Source organism: Pezoporus occidentalis, unplaced genomic scaffold (assembly GCF_034315485.1).
Source record: "Pezoporus occidentalis ecotype Australia unplaced genomic scaffold, CSIRO_AGI_Poc_V1 ctg77, whole genome shotgun sequence".
NCBI lineage: Eukaryota > Metazoa > Chordata > Aves > Psittaciformes > Psittacidae > Pezoporus > Pezoporus occidentalis.
This window is the reverse complement of record NW_026916126.1, coordinates 931,860-951,240: the sequence shown is the minus strand read 5'-3', so window position 1 is coordinate 951,240 and position 19,381 is coordinate 931,860. Positions and strand designations below refer to the sequence as shown.

At 39.1% G+C, this 19,381-nt stretch overlaps 1 protein-coding gene across 4 annotated transcripts; it reads left to right on the top strand.

Moving 5' to 3' along the window:
• The first annotated feature begins 1,061 nt into the window (after nucleotides 1-1,061).
• On the top strand, nucleotides 1,062-19,195 carry LCA5L (lebercilin LCA5 like). 4 transcript variants are annotated; one of them, XM_062602469.1, is made up of 7 exons: nucleotides 1,062-1,175; nucleotides 8,578-9,092; nucleotides 10,299-10,436; nucleotides 12,312-12,405; nucleotides 15,991-16,100; nucleotides 16,393-16,525; nucleotides 18,355-19,195. In XM_062602469.1, exons 1-7 carry the CDS (start codon nucleotides 1,139-1,141, stop codon nucleotides 18,858-18,860), a joined length of 1,533 nt encoding a protein of 510 aa, XP_062458453.1. In that variant the 5' UTR covers nucleotides 1,062-1,138; the 3' UTR covers nucleotides 18,861-19,195. The 4 variants fall into 4 exon arrangements, 3 of the variants coding, with proteins under 3 accessions (XP_062458453.1, XP_062458455.1, XP_062458454.1); XM_062602470.1 differs by lacking the exon at nucleotides 1,062-1,175 and adding an exon at nucleotides 5,814-6,055; XR_009961523.1 differs by lacking the exon at nucleotides 15,991-16,100 and having other exon boundaries at nucleotides 18,355-18,477.
• The last annotated feature ends 186 nt before the right edge of the window (nucleotides 19,196-19,381 follow it).

The window sequence follows — 19,381 nt, the reverse complement described above, 5'->3', positions numbered from 1 at the left end:
CATGTATGGAACAGGGATCCTGAAAAACCTCATGAAAACTAAAAATAATAGTAGATGGTGTGCACTGTTTACCGCGACTCACCATCTGTCTTTTCTTTCTTCTTCTGAGAAGCAATAGGAGGCCCAGCAAAAAGAAAAGCCTAATAGAATTGGGTATTTTCAGAGTATTTGCCTGTAAAACAAATATACAAAACCCCCTTAGTGCAAACCCATAAATTATTGCCAGAAGTTATTACACATACTTGTTTTTCAGGAGATTCTGTATATAAGCAAATTCAATGGAAATGACTGGCCACTTGGAATATGTCAACCAAACAATAGAGGCAGTGGTCATTGGCTTCAAAACGTACTGATAAGCTTTGCAATGCTAATAGTTAATACTCAAAGCAGGAAATATATGCTTGATCAAATGTCCACTGTCAGGACTGAGACAAAGTGTCAGTTAACATTCTCTCCCATTTGACTTCACCCCTGAAACTGACAGTGAACTACACAGGGGAAAAATGGGATATAGCCAAAGCCTCTGCCCACTTGGGCCTTGGCAGGTCAGGACTTCAGGGCATGATTCCCATTGCTCCAGCTGCTTTCATAGAATCATAGAATGTTTTGGTTTGGAAGGGACCTGTAAAGATCATCCGGTTCCAACCTCCTGCCATGGGCAAGGACACCTTCCACTAGACCAGGTCACTCAAGGTCCCATCCAACCTGGCCTTGAACACTGCCGGGGATGGCACATCCACACCTCTTTCATCCCATTCTAATGGGAATTTTTCCCTTTTTCATGGTAGAAATGTTTTGTGTAAACCCCACAGAGTGAGTTGGAGCCTGTTATGTTCAGCATGCACGCTCTCAGGACATTCACCGTGCTGTACCACATCACACATCTTCACACAACACAACATGCTGCACACAGCATGAGGTGCCTCCACAGCCACCACGAGGTTCAGCGGCCCCATAGCACAGAGGGGCCCACTGCCTGCACACTAAAATGTCAAATTCCCATTAACACCCCGGTGGGGTATATAAATAAGAGGTACATAAAAACCACTGCAGGGCTCGGGGAGAGGAAAAGGGCCAAGGCTGCCGCACCGGCTGGGACTACAGCTCCCGGGGTGCCCCGCGGCCGCCGTCTGTCCCCATGGCAACGGAGACGCGGCTGCCTGCCGAGGAGGCCGGTAATGGCGGCGGCGCGGGCAACGGCCGGGGGGCTAGGGCCGGGTGGAGAAAGATGGAGGTTTCATGAGAGGGGAAGGTGGGGTGTCCTGCTTTGGGGTGCGCAGTAGCAAGGGGCTGTTCTCTCGCTCTGGGCAGAGAGAGCAGAGCAGGACGTTGTCAGGCTGGGTGGCAGGGTGTGGGGCAACTCGAAGTGGCTGGCAGAGCTTAGGGGTGGGTGTTGAGGTGCTGAGTTGGCTGTGAGGGTAGGGTGCTAACTTTGAAGCCTCTGAGGTGGTTGGGGAGAGTGGGGTGGTGGTGGGACCTCACCAGCTCCATGGGAGCCCTGCACTGGGAAGTTTGGTGGGGTTGCTGCTGGTTGCATGGAGCACACCAGGGAGCTGCCTGTGGCCCTTGGAGGAGCCCAGTGGTAGGTCGGGGGCCCAGGATACACCCTCGCCCTTCCTGCCTGAGCAGCTGGGCTCTGCCCCAGTTTTGGTTCCCCTGGAGCTCAGGGGTCAGCGGTGAGGCAGAGCAGGCTGCTGCACCGTGCTCCTCTGGGAAGTCAGTCTTCTCTCACCTGGATTTACTTACTTAGGTTTTGTACATAGGCTACAATTAATTCTTCCCCATGACAGTTCTGCAGTTTCTAGACACTTGACGTTACATTTTCATCTCTGACAGGTAGATTAGGCCTGAATTATTTTTGTCTGCATCTCTTCCTCCAACATGCATTCTCCTACTGTTTGGCCATTTCAGTTCCCCTTCAGCTACTGCTTTTTCCCCCCCTTAATTTCTGTAGTAATCTCTGGTTTAATTTTTCTTGTTTCTTGTCCTTCACCTTTTGTTTTTCTGTCTTCTCCATTTCCATTTTATTCTCAACATCTGCTCTTCAAGCTGGATAGTGAGATTCAGCCCATGCTTCTCACCAGAACAAATTAAAGCAGTAGTTCTAAGTTTAATTTAAGCTAATTTGATTTAAAGACAATTTGGCCAGAAAGTGTTGACAGCGCCAAATCAAATTTAAACAGAAATACAAATCTATGCACCAAGATGGCCTTTGCCTAATCCTCATCTTTAAATATGAGTTCTCATCTCTTAAGGAATTATTGCACTGGCTCAAATTTAGCAGGACCCTGGGCATTCCTTAGTCTTCCACAGGGAAATGTTATTCATCTAAAGGACTAAACAGTAATGAAACCATTTTGATTCAACTTAGAACATTTTGTGTGATCCTAAATTACACTTTTTAATCTTCTTTGGGAGTTATGTGATTCCCCTCTCCCCTTAAAAAATTTAATTAAAAATCAAATGCCACCACAAAGCAAAAACGCCAACAAAGGATTTAGTATGTTCTAAAAGTACGTTCTCATTTTTTAGTAAAGGCTACTTGTTAAAATTCGTCTGAACTAAAATATCATTTTAATCTCCCTCAGATTTCTTTTAGGTGATTGCTATGCCCCTTTCACACAGCACCGCGGTCCCCCAAATAGACAACTTATCCCAGTACTGGGTAGAATTATGCATCTATAAAGCTCTGGTCTGAGCAGTGGTCTAAATAGTCTTCATGTGATATTAAGAAAATGAAGCAGGTTGAATCACATCCCAAGAAATAATATTTTACCAGAACCACAGTGTTTAAACAATGCTGCCAGGAGTATGAAGTAATCTGTTCTTCTGATCTCCAGTTGCCTCAGTAGAGAAAAAAATTGAGGTGTGACAGGTATTAACAAAGACGTAGAAGATTAGTCAGCATTCTGTATTTTATGCTAATTATATGTTTTTAAAAGCCAAACACTTAGGAGAGTTCATTTTGTTTGAAAATTGGGGTTTTGAGGGAAGACAATTCCAGAGGAAGCAACGTTACTTCAAACTCAATCAAACAAAATGAGATCATCATCTCATCAGAGAACCACTTTTCTGACAACAACAGTGCACTACAGGTGATATTTTTCCAAGCTGTATGGGTGCATAGACATGGAGATAAGTGTCTTGCTGCATGTTCAAAAGCAGACGTGTTAAGTACATTTAGGCTATGAAGAAATCATTTTCATTAAAAAAAAAACACTCTGAAATCCTCCCTAATGTTTCTTCTGAAATTGTGCAGAGACATTTTGACTACATTGTGAGCTTTTATGTGCAAGCCTTTTTTTTTCACAATCTGAGAATAAGTAAAATAAAATACTTCCCAAAAGTTTAAGAAAACCTTTGTTTCAGTCTCAAAGTCATATGATTTGTTGTGCAATTTTAGGTGCTGCTATATCCTCTGTTTGTAATGGTAATATAGCAGCTAAGATGTGATTTGATTTAATTTAATTTAATTTTACTTTATTTTATTTGTTTTATGCTAATTTTGTTATTTGATTTGTGATCTAATTATTGAAAAATATGACATACTTTTATGACATGACTGGAAGGCTAAAAATATCATAAAAACACAGTTAGAAATGTCCATGTTTTAGAGACTTGAACAATTCTTTCTTAATTTAGGAAAGCACTTTGTAGGTATTAAGCATAAATACAATTAAACTTCTTTTAAATTACATTAATCCTGGAGAAAATGTGTACATTACAGGAAACAAACAATGGTATCTATTTCCATTTAAACAGTAGTGAATCTTTAGAAAATGGATGCCAGTGTCATGGGAAATTCGGAGATACAAACTAGTATATTTCATATTGCAGTTCATCCTAGAAACAAACTTACCCACTTCCTACAGACCACACAATTATTTTATGGGTTAAAGAATAATGTCTGGATTTTTTTAAAGGTAATTCAGTGTTTCTTATAGAATCATAGAATCATAGAATAGTTAGGGTTGGAAAGGACCTTAAGATCATCTAGTTCCAACCCCCTGCCGTGGGCAAGGACACCTCATGCTAAATCATATCACCCAAGGCCTCGTCCAACCTGGTCTTGAACACTGCCAGGGATGGAGCATTCACAACCTCCCTGGGCAACCCATTCCAGTGCCTCACCACCCTAACAGGAAAGAATTTCCTTCTTATATCCAACCTCAACTTCCCCTGTTTAAGTTTTAACCCGTTACCCCTTGTCCTATCCCTGCAGTCCCTAATGAAGAGTCCCTCCCCAGCATCCTTGTAGGCCACCTTCAGATACTGGAAGGCTGCTAGGAGGTCTCCACACAGCCTTCTCTTCTCCAGGCTGAACAGCCCCAACTTTCTCAGCCTGTCTTCACACGGGAGGTGCTCCAGTCCCCTGATCATCCTCGTGGCCCTCCTCTGGACTTGTTCCAACAGTTCCATGTCCTTTTTATGTTGAGGACACCAGAACTGCACACAATACTCCAGGTGAGGTCTCACAAGGGCAGAGTAGAGGGGCAGGATCACCTCCTTCGACCTGCTGGTCACGCTCCTTTTGATGCAGCCCAGGATACAGTTGGCTTTCTGGGCTGCAAGTGCACACTGAAGCCGGCTCATGTTCATTTTCTCATCGACCAACACCCTCAAGTCCTTCTCCGCAGGGCTGCTCTGAATCTCTTCTCTGCCCAACCTGTAGCTGTGCCTGGGATTGCTCCGACCCAGGTGCAGGACCTTGCACTTGTCATGGTTAAACCCCATGAGGTTGGCATCAGCATCTTAGCATCATTTAATATAGTTCAACCCTGTTTAGTATTTTTATGTTAACTGCAAACAACTCAGTAACCTTGTGATATCTGATAGGTTATGGAGGTCCACTTTTAAGTCTTCTACTATTACACAGTGGTGAACTCAGATGATTGTTTCTTCCATATTCTAGTGACAGAAGATAATAAGTCAGAACTTGGCACAAAGCAGGGATACTATAGATTCCCCAAAGCCCAGAAGTATTAGAAGCAGCAGCTGTAACAGAGGTAACAGTTGTAAGCAACACAGTAGAGAATACAGAAGTGTGAATACAGAAGTGAAAATTCTCACATTGACAATTCTGAAGGCTTTGCCAGTGATGTGCTCTGAAACACCCAGAAGCAGCAAACATTTAGAAATATCAGGAACTGAAGAGAAGAAAACAGAGGAAAAGAAAAAAAAGGAAAAGGAAAAGAGGAAGAAAGGACACTGTATCTTCCCTGAATATGGTAAAAAAGGTACTTTGTTTTCTGGTAGTAGAAAATGAGACTCTTGAGAAGTACAGCTGTTCCCTTTCTTTGGCATTTTTTTTTCAGTAACTAGGTAGAGAGGGGAAACAGTTTTTCAGTGAAGTAACAAATTATGTTTCAAACACTAGGAAAGGGAGGGAGGGAAGAGAAATAGAGATTCCCCATTGTGTTATCCCACAATACTCAATGATCCAAGAGAGGATAATCACCGGAGATGTAGGAGCACCTTTACAGACCTAATCTGAGGACTTGGAAACTCTCACACATTTCCTGGAATTTCTGGTTTTGACCATGCATCACATGATGAGTCTGAAAAAGCCCTTCCTGAGGGAAGCTGCTCAAAAATTATATGCCTGCATAAAAGTGTCAGTTTTGACAAAAAAAGCGCTGTTTTGGCCAGTGTAGTCATGGTGTATATTGTAAAATTAAGTCTGTGTTTCAGTGGCATGACCATATTACACAAAAATACTACTTTTACATAAATGTTAACAGTAAAGAATTTTTTCATGTCTGCATATTTTCATATCTACACCCATGCTTTCTTAAATCCCAGCATAACATGTCAAAAAAAATACCCTTTTCCTGCTGAGTTTCAAAATTTCATCTAGATCTACCAAATCTGTAAGATACAAATCAACCAAAAAAAAAGAGAGAGAACAACTGATTACCTCTTCTATCATCTAAGTTACATGCTGCTATCAAGAAGTCATATTGGCATGAAACTAGCAGACCAGAAAGAATAGCCACATTTTTTCAAATCAATTTAGCAGAAGAATCATTATTAGCTACTACCTGTGTTGGATATTGTAAGTGGTATTTTTTGCTTGTTCACAGCTATTTGAAATGATCAGTTTCCCAGGAACACGATTATAACTTACATTTTCACCCTGTATAGACATGTATAGTTTTTAGAGTATTTTTGTCAGCTTTTGCAGGAAGGTATTTTCCCATTTCTTTTACATCGTGTTCCATTCTGGAAAAAAATAATAGTAATGTAATGGTTGTTCTGATTTTCTTTAGTGAGAGGGTGGTGAGGCACTGAAACACGCTGCCCAAAAAGTTGTGAATGCTCCATCCCTGGCAGTGTTCAAGGCCAGGCTGGATGGGGTTTGGAGCAACCTGCTCTAGTGGAAGGTGTCCCTGCCTGTGGCAGGGGAATTGGAACTGGATGATCTTAAGGTCCTTTCCAAGCCAAACTGTTCTATGATTCTATGATTCTATGTCATAGTCTTTCTGCAGTGGAATCGTATTACAGAGAACATGTGGGTGTGATCTTGCATACTTTCCATTTGCTTTGGTTTTTACTTCTGATGAGTTTTTTCACAGCACTGCTTAATGTGTTCACTGCAGAAGGTCTTGAATGTGTTCGACCTCAACTGGCTGCTACAGTTTCTTCTCTGTTTACTTGAATCTTCAGAATCATAGAATAATTAGGGTTGGAAAGGACCTTAAGATCACCTAGTTCCAATCCCCAGCTGTGGGCAGGGACACCTCAAACTAGACCATGTCACCCAAGGCCCTGTCCAACCTGGCCTTGAACACTGCCAGGGATGGAGCTCTGCCTGAGATTGCCCCATAGGGCAACAGTCCCTCTTAATCCAGTTAAAACATACGTAAAAACATTTAGAGCACTGACCAAATCACAATCTCTCCTCCTTTTGAGTCCTAATCTAATTCTTTCTATCCTACCATTTTGATATCACATTGAATTTGGTAATCTGTTCTCCCTACATGGTTCTGTATGAGCGAGGTCCTACCAGCTTGCCTTCTTTTCTTCCTCCTGCTTTCTCTCCTTCCCCAGCAGGACCATCAGAACAAAGACCATCTGATTTGTATTCTGAAACAGTGGAGTGTATCAGGTATTTCAGGAATAATAGCAAAGGACTCAGAGAGCTGTATACATCACCCCCTTCATTCTTTCCTCTGACTTGCTGCCTTGCACATCACGGACATAGGCATGGGCCTGACTCCAGGCACTGCTTCGGGTAAGGGAGGAGCAGAGCTGGGCTGAAGCTGTGGAGAGCTGGGGAAGCTCCTGCCCTCAGGGAAGGAGGGAGAGAGCAGTGGGTTCTGCTGCTGCAGGGAAAAGGCCATTCCCCTGCTGAAGCCACTGTCTTTCCAGATAATGCTTGCCATAGCTTTCCACTATTCTGGCATACGCTGTGGGAGCAGAAAGGCCATGGCGTGGCGGTGCCCTAAGCAGCATCCTTCTTTACTTTTCCTACCACTGATTCGATGTTGCTTCCCATCTGCGATAGGGTGTTCTGGTCGGGGCCTGCTCCTGTAAGAGTTTGTGTGCAAAACACCCATTAGATTCAACAGAAGTGCTTGAAAAGATCTGTCCTTTTCCTCTGGTGTTTTTTAGGTTAGTACTTTGCCTATTTTATCCATAAAATATTACGTGATCTATAAATAATTATAATAAATCTCCAGCAAAATGCTGCCTGAAATGTCTTGAGAGCCATAGTGAAATTGAATATATGCCTGAAAAGCGGGAACACACTCAGATTTACAGTCTTGACCATTTTCAAATCCTAATTATATTTCAGGAAAGGGAAATGAGTGTAATTCACTCAGAATGCTGGCCATAAAGAAGGGCAAATGGCAGTAATACACTTAGAATGCTAGCCCATAAAGATCTTTTTCAATTGGTCTGTCGAAACAGTGTACACACCTACATGTTTTACACTAATAAGCATCTATGGTTTAAAAACGTAGTTCACAGCTGACTTAAGAATTCTAGAAAGCTGTTTAAAAATCCTAGCTCCAGAGAAATTTCACCATGTGCTGTTGTGATCACCTTGGTTTTTGAGATCTTGCATTACTATGTTGAGGGGTTTTCTGTCACAACTTTCCTGGTTTCAGCTGTAACAATTATTTTTTTTCCTAGTTACCAGCTGGGTTTAAACCACGACACATTTCTATGTCCCCCCTCTTGGGAATAAGTCCCCAGATCATGCCTACAGTGAGCTGCATGATTTACAGAGAGAAAACTTATTTCCATTGACACTGCAGTAATGTGTTAACGTAAACATACTTTACTAAATTATTCCCAGGGTTTTAGTGCTATTTGCCCTAGAAGACACTGCCTGTAGAGTTACCCTTATTAATGAAAAGTGAGCATGATGGCTGTTTGGAATGAAAATGGCTTCAAAGAATGAAAGGAGGGAACCTTGACCTCCTATTGATCTAGTGCAGAAAAATAACTGCACACACAGAGATATAAAATCTTTAATGGATTTATCTGTGAAACACTTGAACATTGAACATTTTGCTGTCTGAAGTGATTGCTATATATCAATGCCAGTTTACTTTGGTCTGAATGCAGGAGGAACAAAATTGCCAGCTGAGAAGATACCGCATCAAAATTCTTCATCTTTAAGCCTGCAGAATAGTATGACTTCCTGGAAAAAAAACACAGTGGCTCAGCAAATATCATCAGCAAAAGTTCACAAAATTAAAGCACTGAAGAATGAAATATTTGACTTACAATGCAAATTAGAAGCATCAAGCTTAGAAAACCACATTTTGAAAAAGCTTCAGTATCGACACTTAAAAGCAATAGATAGATATGAAAATTTAGGAAGTAACTTGCAGGATCTCTTAGCAAGTCATTATAATGAGGTGAGAACTTTAAGGAAAAGCCTGAGGATGTCTCAGGAGGATGAGCGAAATTCATCCAGGAAGCTCAGAGAAGTTGAAGCATCACTGGTAAAAGCTAAAGGTGCTTTGCAGACCTTGCATATGCTTTCAGGAGACAAAACTCTTGCAGAGAGAGAGGAACTTGATCACAGATTGTCAGTCCTTACAGAAAAAATCGAAGTGAATGATAAGAGAATACAGGTAATATCTGCATAGCTTGTATTTATGGAACAATAATAGGAAAGGTTTTTTGTGCAAGAATGGTGGAGTTTTTAGCTGCTTCTTGTCACATTAATGATCCTGATACAGCCCTGTAACATTGAACATTCTGTTTAATCCAGTGAAGTCTTGAATATAAGATACTAAAAATGACAGTAGTGCCCCCTTCCAGTATTTTAAAATCTGGCAGAAATGTAAAAGTAGGTTGAGTTTGGCAGTAAAGATATTTTAGGAATTATTTTAACTTGTATGCCTTAACCCTGTTAGGTGAGAAGCATAGCTTATAGCTGAAGGGCAATCTTCAGCAGTGTCTACTCTGCTCCCTGCAAGCAGCATGGGGTATCCATGCTTGCTTGGGCCTCTGAGTCACAACAGGACAGACCCTAATTTACCTTGGCAAAGCACAGGATTAGTCATACATGCAGACTACCAGGCTGCCACAAAAAGGCAAGAATACAGTTTTTAATACAAAACTGGAAGAGTGAAATTTCTATTTCATTAATTTCTGTATTCCTTAGGATATATTATATATAGAATCAGTAAAAAGTCAGGTAATCTTAGAGGCATTTCACCATCTGAACAGTTAGGGCTGAAATACATTTATTACATGAAAGAAAATGAAAATATGAACAGCTGAAGTCAGATGGGTTTTTGAAAACTTTCTATTCACAGAAGTCCTAGTGAGAAGCTATAAAAAGCATGCAGGGTTGGGTGTCCATATTACAGTTTTAGTCATTATCATTTCAGTGCAGGGCACTGGCTTCTAATGATAAAGTACTTAACAAGGTACTCCATAAATTACCTAGTTTTCATTTACACTAAGCCTCCTTATGGTACTGCAGGTAGTAGATCTCAGTGTGAACAGACATGGTGTCTTAACATTTCTGTGATGACTGTATTCATTAATCCACCAGACAGATAATGTAGAGCTTTATTTTTTATGTTTGAATGCCAAATACGCTTTTTTGTTGTTCATTAATATTTGATTTTATGCTAGGTTTTGCTCATTTTAAAAGTAATTTTTCAGATACTTCATAATTTCTTGCATTGTTCACAATAGACTATAATTATTAGAAGCTTACTTTTCATTACATGATCATACTTATTTTTCAACTCTGGTAAGAACTGTAAATTTTCAGCAGTCACACTGAGCACATTCTTATATTAAAATACATAATTTTTTTTAAGAGCCTGGAAAAGCAGCTGAAGTTGAACAATAGCAGCTTTAGTCGTCAGCTGGCAAATGAGAACAGAAAAGCTCTGGAAGCTGGGATAATTACAAAGACCTTGCAAATGGAAATTAACTCTCTTCACCAAAAAATTAAGGTATTCAAGATTTTAAACAGGTTTCTGCTCCTACAAGAAAATTCAAGTATTACATGTTACCTATTCCTTTTGCCTCTTTTATATCATTTAGTAATGGAATTTTTGTTTCCTAATTGAGTCTATAGTTTATGAAAGAAAAGGTCAAATATCAAATGATGAAATTATTGTAGGGTCTATTTGTCACAAGTTCAAAGTAGATCAATAAATATTCTAAACAGAGGTGAATGTATTACAGTTTGAACAAATAAGCCACACCAATTTGCTACCATTTTGATATATCTGGGTCAATATATTTACCTGCTAACTTAAAGTGAGCTCCCTTACAGAAACACTTTCAAATTAAAATTAGCCAAATGTTACAATCTGAAAAACTATACTTTAGCAAAAAGTCATACATAAATGTTTCAACAGTTTGTTTAAATTCCAGCTTGGTTTTTAGGCAAATATTTTTGGGACAAGTATGTCCAGTTCAACACTTACTGTAATGTCTGTAAACCAAACATACAGAAAAACCTAAAAGTGACACTAAATAGAAGTAGAAACAAAACTGCCATGAATGGTATGTCATGAGTTCTAAACAAGAAAAACCAGTACATATTCCAGAAAACACAAAAACCCTTCTGGCTTTTTAGTAATTTAAACTGTTTGTTACACAGTTAAAATACACTTTTTAATTTCTGTGTAAAGTGACTGATCCACCCATTGGCCCTGCTAGGGATCATCCTCCTTCTAAATAGAATCGTAATAAATGCGAAAGATGTTGTTATGGGGAGCTTTTTCCAGACATTGTGAAGGGCAGAACTGGTGACTCCTCAAGATTCATAGAGCTTTGTGTTTCTGTACAAGGGCATTTGCTGTTTATATCAGGTGCAGAAATGTTCCTCCTGTTAGTTGGCAGCAACCAGGCTGCCCAGCAGCAGAAGCTGTACAGTGCTTTTCCTGGACCTGCAGCGCTATTTGCCTGCCAGAGTCTGATCTCCTCCTATATGTGCAGATCCAGGAGACAGGAATAGTTACAGTCCAAAGAACACTGACGTAAAACTGTTCCAAAATGTAAGTTATTCGAAGTACGGTTCACACCCTAGCGCTTCTCTAAAATATTTGTTTCGTTTTCCACATAGTTTTCTATGTGTGTCCAGTTCTCCCAATATTCTATTCAGATTCAGAAACCTTCTATTGTTTTGCTGCGAACAAGACCAGACATGCTTTTTAACCTTATTTCTGTGCCAGAACAGAGTTTTGGCTTCCACATTCATAGTTTTGGGCACCTGGTTCATTCAGAGCATTGAAGGTATTCGGACACTCTATCAAGACAATCTGTATCTCCAAACTAAATGCAGCTCCTATTTTTCATGCTAAAACCCAATACAGTGAGAGTTACTGAAATCTCTCCTCTGTGTTTCAGATAAATTTCAGTAAGGCAAGAGGACTCTTGCTAAAAAATGTTAAAAGTATGCCTCTGAAGTTTATGTCATTTCCCAGACAATATTTTATAAAATAGAACTGAGCACCTTCTAAGAGCACTGAGTAAAGAATTTTGATTAAAAGAAGGAAGTAAAGGCAAAAATTGCTTAGTCTGAAAAAAATAGAACAACAAATGAAGAAATCACTATAGAAGACTTCATCTGCTGAACATGGTGTTATAAGAAAGATCACGTAGGTGTACAGGTGTGTTCTTAGCTTTGAAAAGGGAGAATTTTGATTTGGCTCATGAAAGCAAAGGACAGATTCCTATTTATGTAAATAACAAAGTCACCACATGGCCTGGCACAATGCAAAACCATTGACAGTTTTCTCCCAACACGGGAAAATTAAGTTGGTAACAAGTAATTGTTAATGCATATTAGAAGTTTAATGGTGTTTATTTCTTCTTAGGAGAAAGATCGTCAACTTTTTATAAAAAATATCTATGCAAATCGGATGCCTAAAATCCCAAAAGGCAAAAGTGATGCAGTACCTCATGGAAAACGTACGTGTACATTCATTTTCCTTTTTTGGTTTAATTGCATGAAGCTTAATTTGCTTTATAGCTTGGACATATGTTCCAAAATAAAAGCTAATATAGTACTTTTATATGGGCTAAAAATATTCTGTTACATATAATTTGAAGAGAAGTGCTTGGTTTTTTTTTGCTCATTTATTCTATGAATACAAATACATGACTTGTTTTTAATATTTAACCCAATTTTCATCATGAATAGTGTTTAGCATACATAATTTGAGTATACTAACAGTGACACTGAAGTAGTGCTGCTATTTTAAGTGCATATTTGCATCAAGTGCTGTTTGCCTATTTGTTTTTTTAACAAGGTGAAGCTATCAGTCCCCAGAGCTTTGGCAGACAAAGTTTCGTTCAGGCTGTTCCCTTTGACTTGGCCTGAAGAAGTGGCTACCCTGGACCCAGAATTCCTGTCACCTAGTTCACTAACTCTAAGCACCTCACAAACAACCCTTCTGTATTAAGTTCCTACTTTTAGTACATACTTTCAAAGTGCTTTCATACCAGCAAAATTAATGGATTTAATGAGGTCTTTAAAAAATGTTTTCTCATCTTTAAAATCCTTACACCGTGTTACTTCTAGCACAGGTGCTTCAATGTCCATTATTGAAGCTCCAGCAACCTGCAATTTGTTGGAGTGTAAGGAGAGGAGGAATTTTCAGATACAAGGTTTAGGAGGTTTAATAGCCACTGTAATGATCGCATGGTCAGCTTATCCGAGAGAAGAGAATGCTTATCCTTAGTAGCCCTTTGGGTTTATAGCATAAGTAAATTCAAATGGGCAATAACCCAGTTATTGTCTATCCTTTCAATTGTTTCTGCAGAATTGATGTTATTTAAAATAATACAGTTGAATGATAGAAAAGAACGATAGAAAGTTAATTCCACCAAGGAAGAGCGAGCTCCTTAGTAAAGAGTGTTGGTTTTTTTTTTAACATGGGTGCGCAGTTATTAGAGAGAAGTATCTATCATATACAGTCTTCTCTATCAAACATTCCAAGAGTGGGACTCCCCCTTGTGTGGGATTCAACTACTTAATTACAGGCATCCAGTGCCATTTGAGTGTTCTAGTACATTCTGCCTGGCCCTTAGTTGTTGTTCCAGAAGGACACAGGCATCCCATCAGTCCTATCTAGTATCAGCCAGCCTTATGTAGATATCCTGAATACTTGAGGGCATCTCAAATAGCATGAGGTGCCTGCGTTCAGACAAGTGGATCCCATCCCTTGAACTGAGTGAGCAACAGCTAAAACCAGCTACAAATCATAGAAGCCGAGGACTTAGCTGCCTGTGTGCTCACTATATTCATCAGGGACAAAAATGTTGAAGGAGGCACTGATTAAGCACTTAAAAATTTCTAATTGTCATATTCTTTAGAAGTTGTATCTAGAATTTATTAATAAATGTGTTTTATGCAGAAACTAATAAACAGATTTCAAGTACTTCCCCCACATTGAAAGTGATATTTTGCCTCCTACTCAGGATCATAAACATTCTGTCAATACCTTGAAGGAGAGCTTCCTGCTCAACAAACTTACACCCTTAATTTTGGATTATGATCTGAACATGACTTCCTTGGATTAAGCCTTCTTTAAAATACTGGTCAGATATTCCTGCTCCTCAGTGGAAGAAGGGATTGGAGCTTTCTTTGTATGGGTACAGAGGAGCACGTAAAACTTACATGGTAGCAAGCATATCTGCTGGAAATACTGCCCACAGCATTCTTCAAATTATGGTATCGGTACAAAATTTTATCATAGTTGCTTATGTCTTTTCCCTTCTTTGCCTTTGCAAATTTATTACTCTGCCTTAACTACAAGTGAAATGGAGGGAAAAGGTTGGTAATTCAAGCTGTAAAATTAAGAAACACAAATTCCTACTTTTCATTCCAAGTCAGACACAGATTTTATGAAGCTCTGAATTCCAGGTTTAGTTACACCACAGAACCAGCTGTGATTTTTTGTCATTTTAGTAACCTATGGACTTGTACGGTATTGTCATTTAAATTACAGTACTTAACTCACTGTTTATGATTTAAGTTTCTTTTCTTTAAGCAAGATAAGGGGGCTTAGCTGGAGAGAGACCTGATATTTTGCAATGAAAAGGTTCCAAGCAAAGTTATGTGATCTTTTGATATTTTTGGCCAATAAAGGTTTCATTCTCTATCAGTTAATGGAAACAGATGATTTAGAAATCTAGAACTGGAATTACTGACAATTTTTTTCCTTTTCACTATTGTCTTGATTTTTCCTGCAGCAGATTTAGAAAGAGCTACTTTTTCAAGTAGTAATTATTCCAGTAATATTTTTTATTACTTCAAGTAATAAAAAAAAAATATTTAAAGTAATACATTATTATTTTTATAGTAATTATTCAAGTAATTATTTTTATTCTGTGTTTGCAAAAATTTTCACCCAGATGGAAAGAAGAAACACGGGGTTGCATTTTTTAACTCTCCTGATGAGTAGCTGAAGGTAGGCTGGCTTAGGTTATCAGAAAGCTCTGTGTGCCTACATAAAATTGATTTATCGAATGAAGCCGCTCATTTCATGAGCTCTTGGTAAGAGCAGTTTGCTCAGTTGTGGGAAGGTCACACCAGCTGATCTAGAGGTACAGCTCCCCCTAGTTCTGAATCTGAGGAACGCTCCGCCGATTTCTGCTGGAGCAGCTGGTAACTGCTTGCTGGTTGCCTTTCCAAAGGGAAAACTAATGTCCTCCACATCATCGGCGCCATACCTTCAAGAGTAATCCTCAACAGCCGTTTTACCACCAAACTGCAAACGTTTGAAAACCATCGTTTTTACAAAGTGTCCTCCTCTGATTTCAGAGATCAAAACTGGGAACAAGGTCAAATGGTGACGGAGGCAAAATCACATTTTTGCTGCTGTGCCAGTAACTTTCTCAGCTACTGTACTTATGTCAAAATTATTCTAAAAATAGAGCAAAAGCAGAACATACCTTCCCCATCCCATCTCCATTCAGCTACTTTTTTAAAATGTCTCAGTCACTCCTTTTGTATCCTTTTCCAAAGACCATAGATATTTCAGTGTTAAGCATTTCCTCTGGAGAATTTGGTTCCATTAACTTGAGAAAGGTGAGTAAACAAATCAGAAGGCATCGAAGCAAGCATGTTTATTATATTCTTTTAAGATCCGAATTTAGGAACCTGAAAGGTGAGGCCTTATACCAGATCTCTTAAACTTTCATTGGAATGTTACCAGGCAAATGAAGCCCATATGGGTTCTAGGACACAGATGCATTTGTCTGACTTAGCATGTTCTATCTGAACAGGACTTTGTAGATCTAAAACTGAAGTATATTTATGATGGACAAATGAAAACCCTCAAAAGTCCAGGTATGTGTTCCAGTTTGAGCATTTATAGATGAGGCAGAACAAAGAATTACTTTCTTAAAGGGCATTAAGACATGCAGCACAAAAATGTTTAAATCCTAGGCCACATACCAGTATTATCAGTCATCAAAGAGATCTTTTGTTTATACCAACAATATAATTCCAGAAAATACTGTATTGCTAATGATTGTCCTTTTCAATAGGCTTCAGTATACACAGATCAGTACAAGTAGACAAAGACATTTTTAGACCACTGCTGCTGTCAGAGTACGAAGCTCAGGAAACAGAAACCAGCCCTCTTCAGCTAACAAAGGTATGAATGATCTGGATCCAATCCCGTGTTTAAACTCTCAGCTAAGCTGTTTGTTACTCCATATGTTTCAGTAATATGCCTGAATCACCTCATCCATCTTCTTAACTTTCTAGGATGTGGATTTTGTGTGAATGTAATTATATTAAAGATATAGCACAAGGTAATGATACAAAATAAGAATATGACAGTAATAGAAATTACAACTTTTTGTAAGTATGGCACGACTGTGTACTTTTGAGAGTCACTAAACAAGTATTCCCTTATTATTTTTACCTTTAATTGCCAATTGTAGGAGGAAACATCTCCAGAAGATAAAAGTCAAAAAGCTGAAGTAAATGAAGTATACACAGATGCTCAATGTAGAACACAAAATCAATCAACCAAGAAAATACCAGAGCCAGAAACTTTTAACAGGACACATAGAGGTATATTTTATCATTTTTTCTCAGAAACTCATTTGATCTCTTCAAAAGATGAATGAACTGATGGTATTGGTAGGTTACTTGGGTCTAACAGCCATTAGCTGGTATCTGACTGACAGGAGCTAGTTCAACAGGATAACATACGAAATATCAGTGAAATCTGGGCGCTGGTGGTGCTGCCCTGACAGCAGAGCGGCTGCATAGTATAAGGCATCTTCATATTCCTGTACTACTTGGGTTGCCCAGAGAAGTTGTGGCTTCCCCATCCCTGGCAGTGTTCAAGGTCAGGTTGGATGGGGCTTGGAGCAACCTGGTCTAGTGGAAGGTGTCCCTGTGCATGGCAGGGGGATAGAATGAGCAGATCTTTAAGATCCCTTCCAAACCAAACCATTCTATGATTTTAAATGCAGTTGTTGGTCACAGTGGTAAAAAGTCAGTGCTTTATTGATAAAAGTATACTTTAGTTACTAGTTTGTTAATTCCATGCTGATCAAATACAGAACTCAAATTTCTGGTTGTGAATCTTCGTCATAGCTGATGTCAACATGTATTTCTGGCTCAGGAACTATTGCTGAGAAAGGAAAAGGACTGCTTCCAGGGCTGGGAGTATCTCCTCATTGCAGTGCATAAATAGGTTTTATGTAATTCTTAACCATTGACCGTGTTCTCATATAAAACTTGCGTGCAAGGGACTCATCTACAAACACCTTTATTCTGAAGGAATTCTGTAGAAGAAAGAAGGAGCCAACACATCTATTCCTTTACCTGAGATTTTCCTTCTAAAAATACTTATGTTACTTTCATTACAGTAAAGCTTGTAGAAAGAACAGAGATCTGAACGCCACTGTGCACTTATGGTAGGAGACATTACATGACCTAAAGGTCACACAGTTACAAAGGTGAAACAGGTTGTAGAGGTCACTTACTAGATCAGTAACAGAGCTGGTAATCTGGAATGCATTAACCCCTGTGGTTTGTACTCTGCCTTTTCAGTTGCAGCCTTCCAAGATCCCACCAGATAACCCCCATCACCATTGTCTTTGAAAACCCCCTTACAAAAAACACCCATCTTCCAATTCTGCATATGAATGTCTCTCCTTACTGTCTGCCGGACCCTTCCAGTTTTCACTCACTGCCAGTATTAGATTATTTAGCCATTTTAGCTATTGCAACTCTATACACTTCTCCTTTAACCTCAGTCTAAAGGTACTCTTTTGAGTCTCTCCAAAGCACAGAACCTATTAGAATTTGTTCCCTGCAGCTGACAAATGTATTTGCTGTAGGCATTCAATACACACATACCTTTTCCTACTAGAAAGTGGAGCCAACTCATTTATAGATGAGAGTTGCCATATATCCTGCTCCATGCAACAAGCAACTGTGTTGACAGTCAAGGGAAAGAAAACCATAAATATATTGAAGTTCCATTTAAAAGCAAGAAAATTACAAGTAAGGAGTTCAGATCTCATGTGGTCTCTTGCATTGATCTCTTGCAGGATCTCTTGCATTGCACATGACTTTTCTGGCCCTATACTTAGCCATTATTGATCATGTTTGCATGACAATTCATTTAATAAAATTGAACATAATGAAAAAGAGAAACATATTTACCTGGATTTAATGGCATAGTAATCTTGTTTAAATCTTGCCACATCCTGTTATATTTATTAGTAAACAGCATTGTCATAGTCCTCAAGACTGAAATACCATTAACAACTTAAGCAATAAGGAAGTGAAACTTAAGAAATAAGGAAGTGAAATTTTCATTAATGCTTCATGACTCTTTATGTTCCTAGGAAACTTACCCTAAACATCTCCATATTTCATTTTAGACTATTTACAGGAGGGCAGACTACTGATGGAAGAACACATTTGTTTGGAATTTATGAAAAAAGAAAAAGAGACAGATTTGCTTAAACAGGAGCTGAAAGAAGTGATGAAAACTGAACAAACTCCTCTAAGTGACAGCATGAAGGAGAACAATCAAGAGGAAGATGCAGTGGCAGAACATGAGAAAGAAGAAAACAAGCCAGACAAAGAGCTAAATACCAGTGAGCAGCCAGAGAGTAACTGTGTGATTTCAGGTCCAAGAAACAAAACAACCATTAGGCTGAACAAAAAATACATATTCTCAGAAGCCACTGAGAATTTGCATCGTGGGCTTCTTACATCAGGTACAAGATCAAAACACAGCAGGCTCTGCAAGCGCAGGCAGAACTGCAGTGGAACAGCTGAATCAGAAGTGAAAAATTCCTTTGGGCTGTATGAACCATCTCCTGGTAAAGGCACCCAAAGAAGGCAGGACAGTTCCACTGAAGCAGAGGCTGTGCTCATATGACATTTGCTGAAAGGAAACCATCTTAAGAAATTACTCTTTGGACCAGGCTGGTTTTGAATATACAACCCTTCCACTTCTAACATGGGAAGAATGAAGAAGTGAAAGGATGCAGGATTACATAAACCAGATTTCAAACCACCATTACTAGTTCATCACGTAAAGCATCTTAACATCAATCGTTATGAATAACCTCATGAGAATATACAAAATATTTTATTTGCTATTTAGTTACATACATCAACTTTAATCTAGAAATAGGGATCCTTAAAAACTTTTTTTTAAAGGCAATGTTTTTACCTTCATTAAATGCATATTAAATCTTATAAATACTGACAGTGTCCTTCAATGATTTTTCCATAATGGTGAGTCAAGTCAGTTGTCACAAAAGAGCACCTCTCCTATTCCTGGTCCATGTGCATGCATGCACATGCATATTGACCTTACAAAGAGAGCCTAACAATGCACACACATTTTTACCTGTTACCAGGAGTCCAAGTTAGCCCTTGTTTTGCAACTTTCAG

What these genes read in the sequence shown, in the direction of transcription:
- LCA5L (XM_062602469.1), top strand. Translation starts at nt 1,139, where the DNA reads ATGGCAACGGAGACGCGGCTGCCTGCCGAGGAGGCCG. An exon ending in TGAATGATAAGAGAATACAG is followed by an intron (nt 9,093 to 10,298) that starts GTAATATCTGCA and finishes ATTTTTTTTAAG; the next exon opens with AGCCTGGAAAAGCAGCTGAA. An exon ending in CTCTTCACCAAAAAATTAAG is followed by an intron (nt 10,437 to 12,311) that starts GTATTCAAGATT and finishes ATTTCTTCTTAG; the next exon opens with GAGAAAGATCGTCAACTTTT.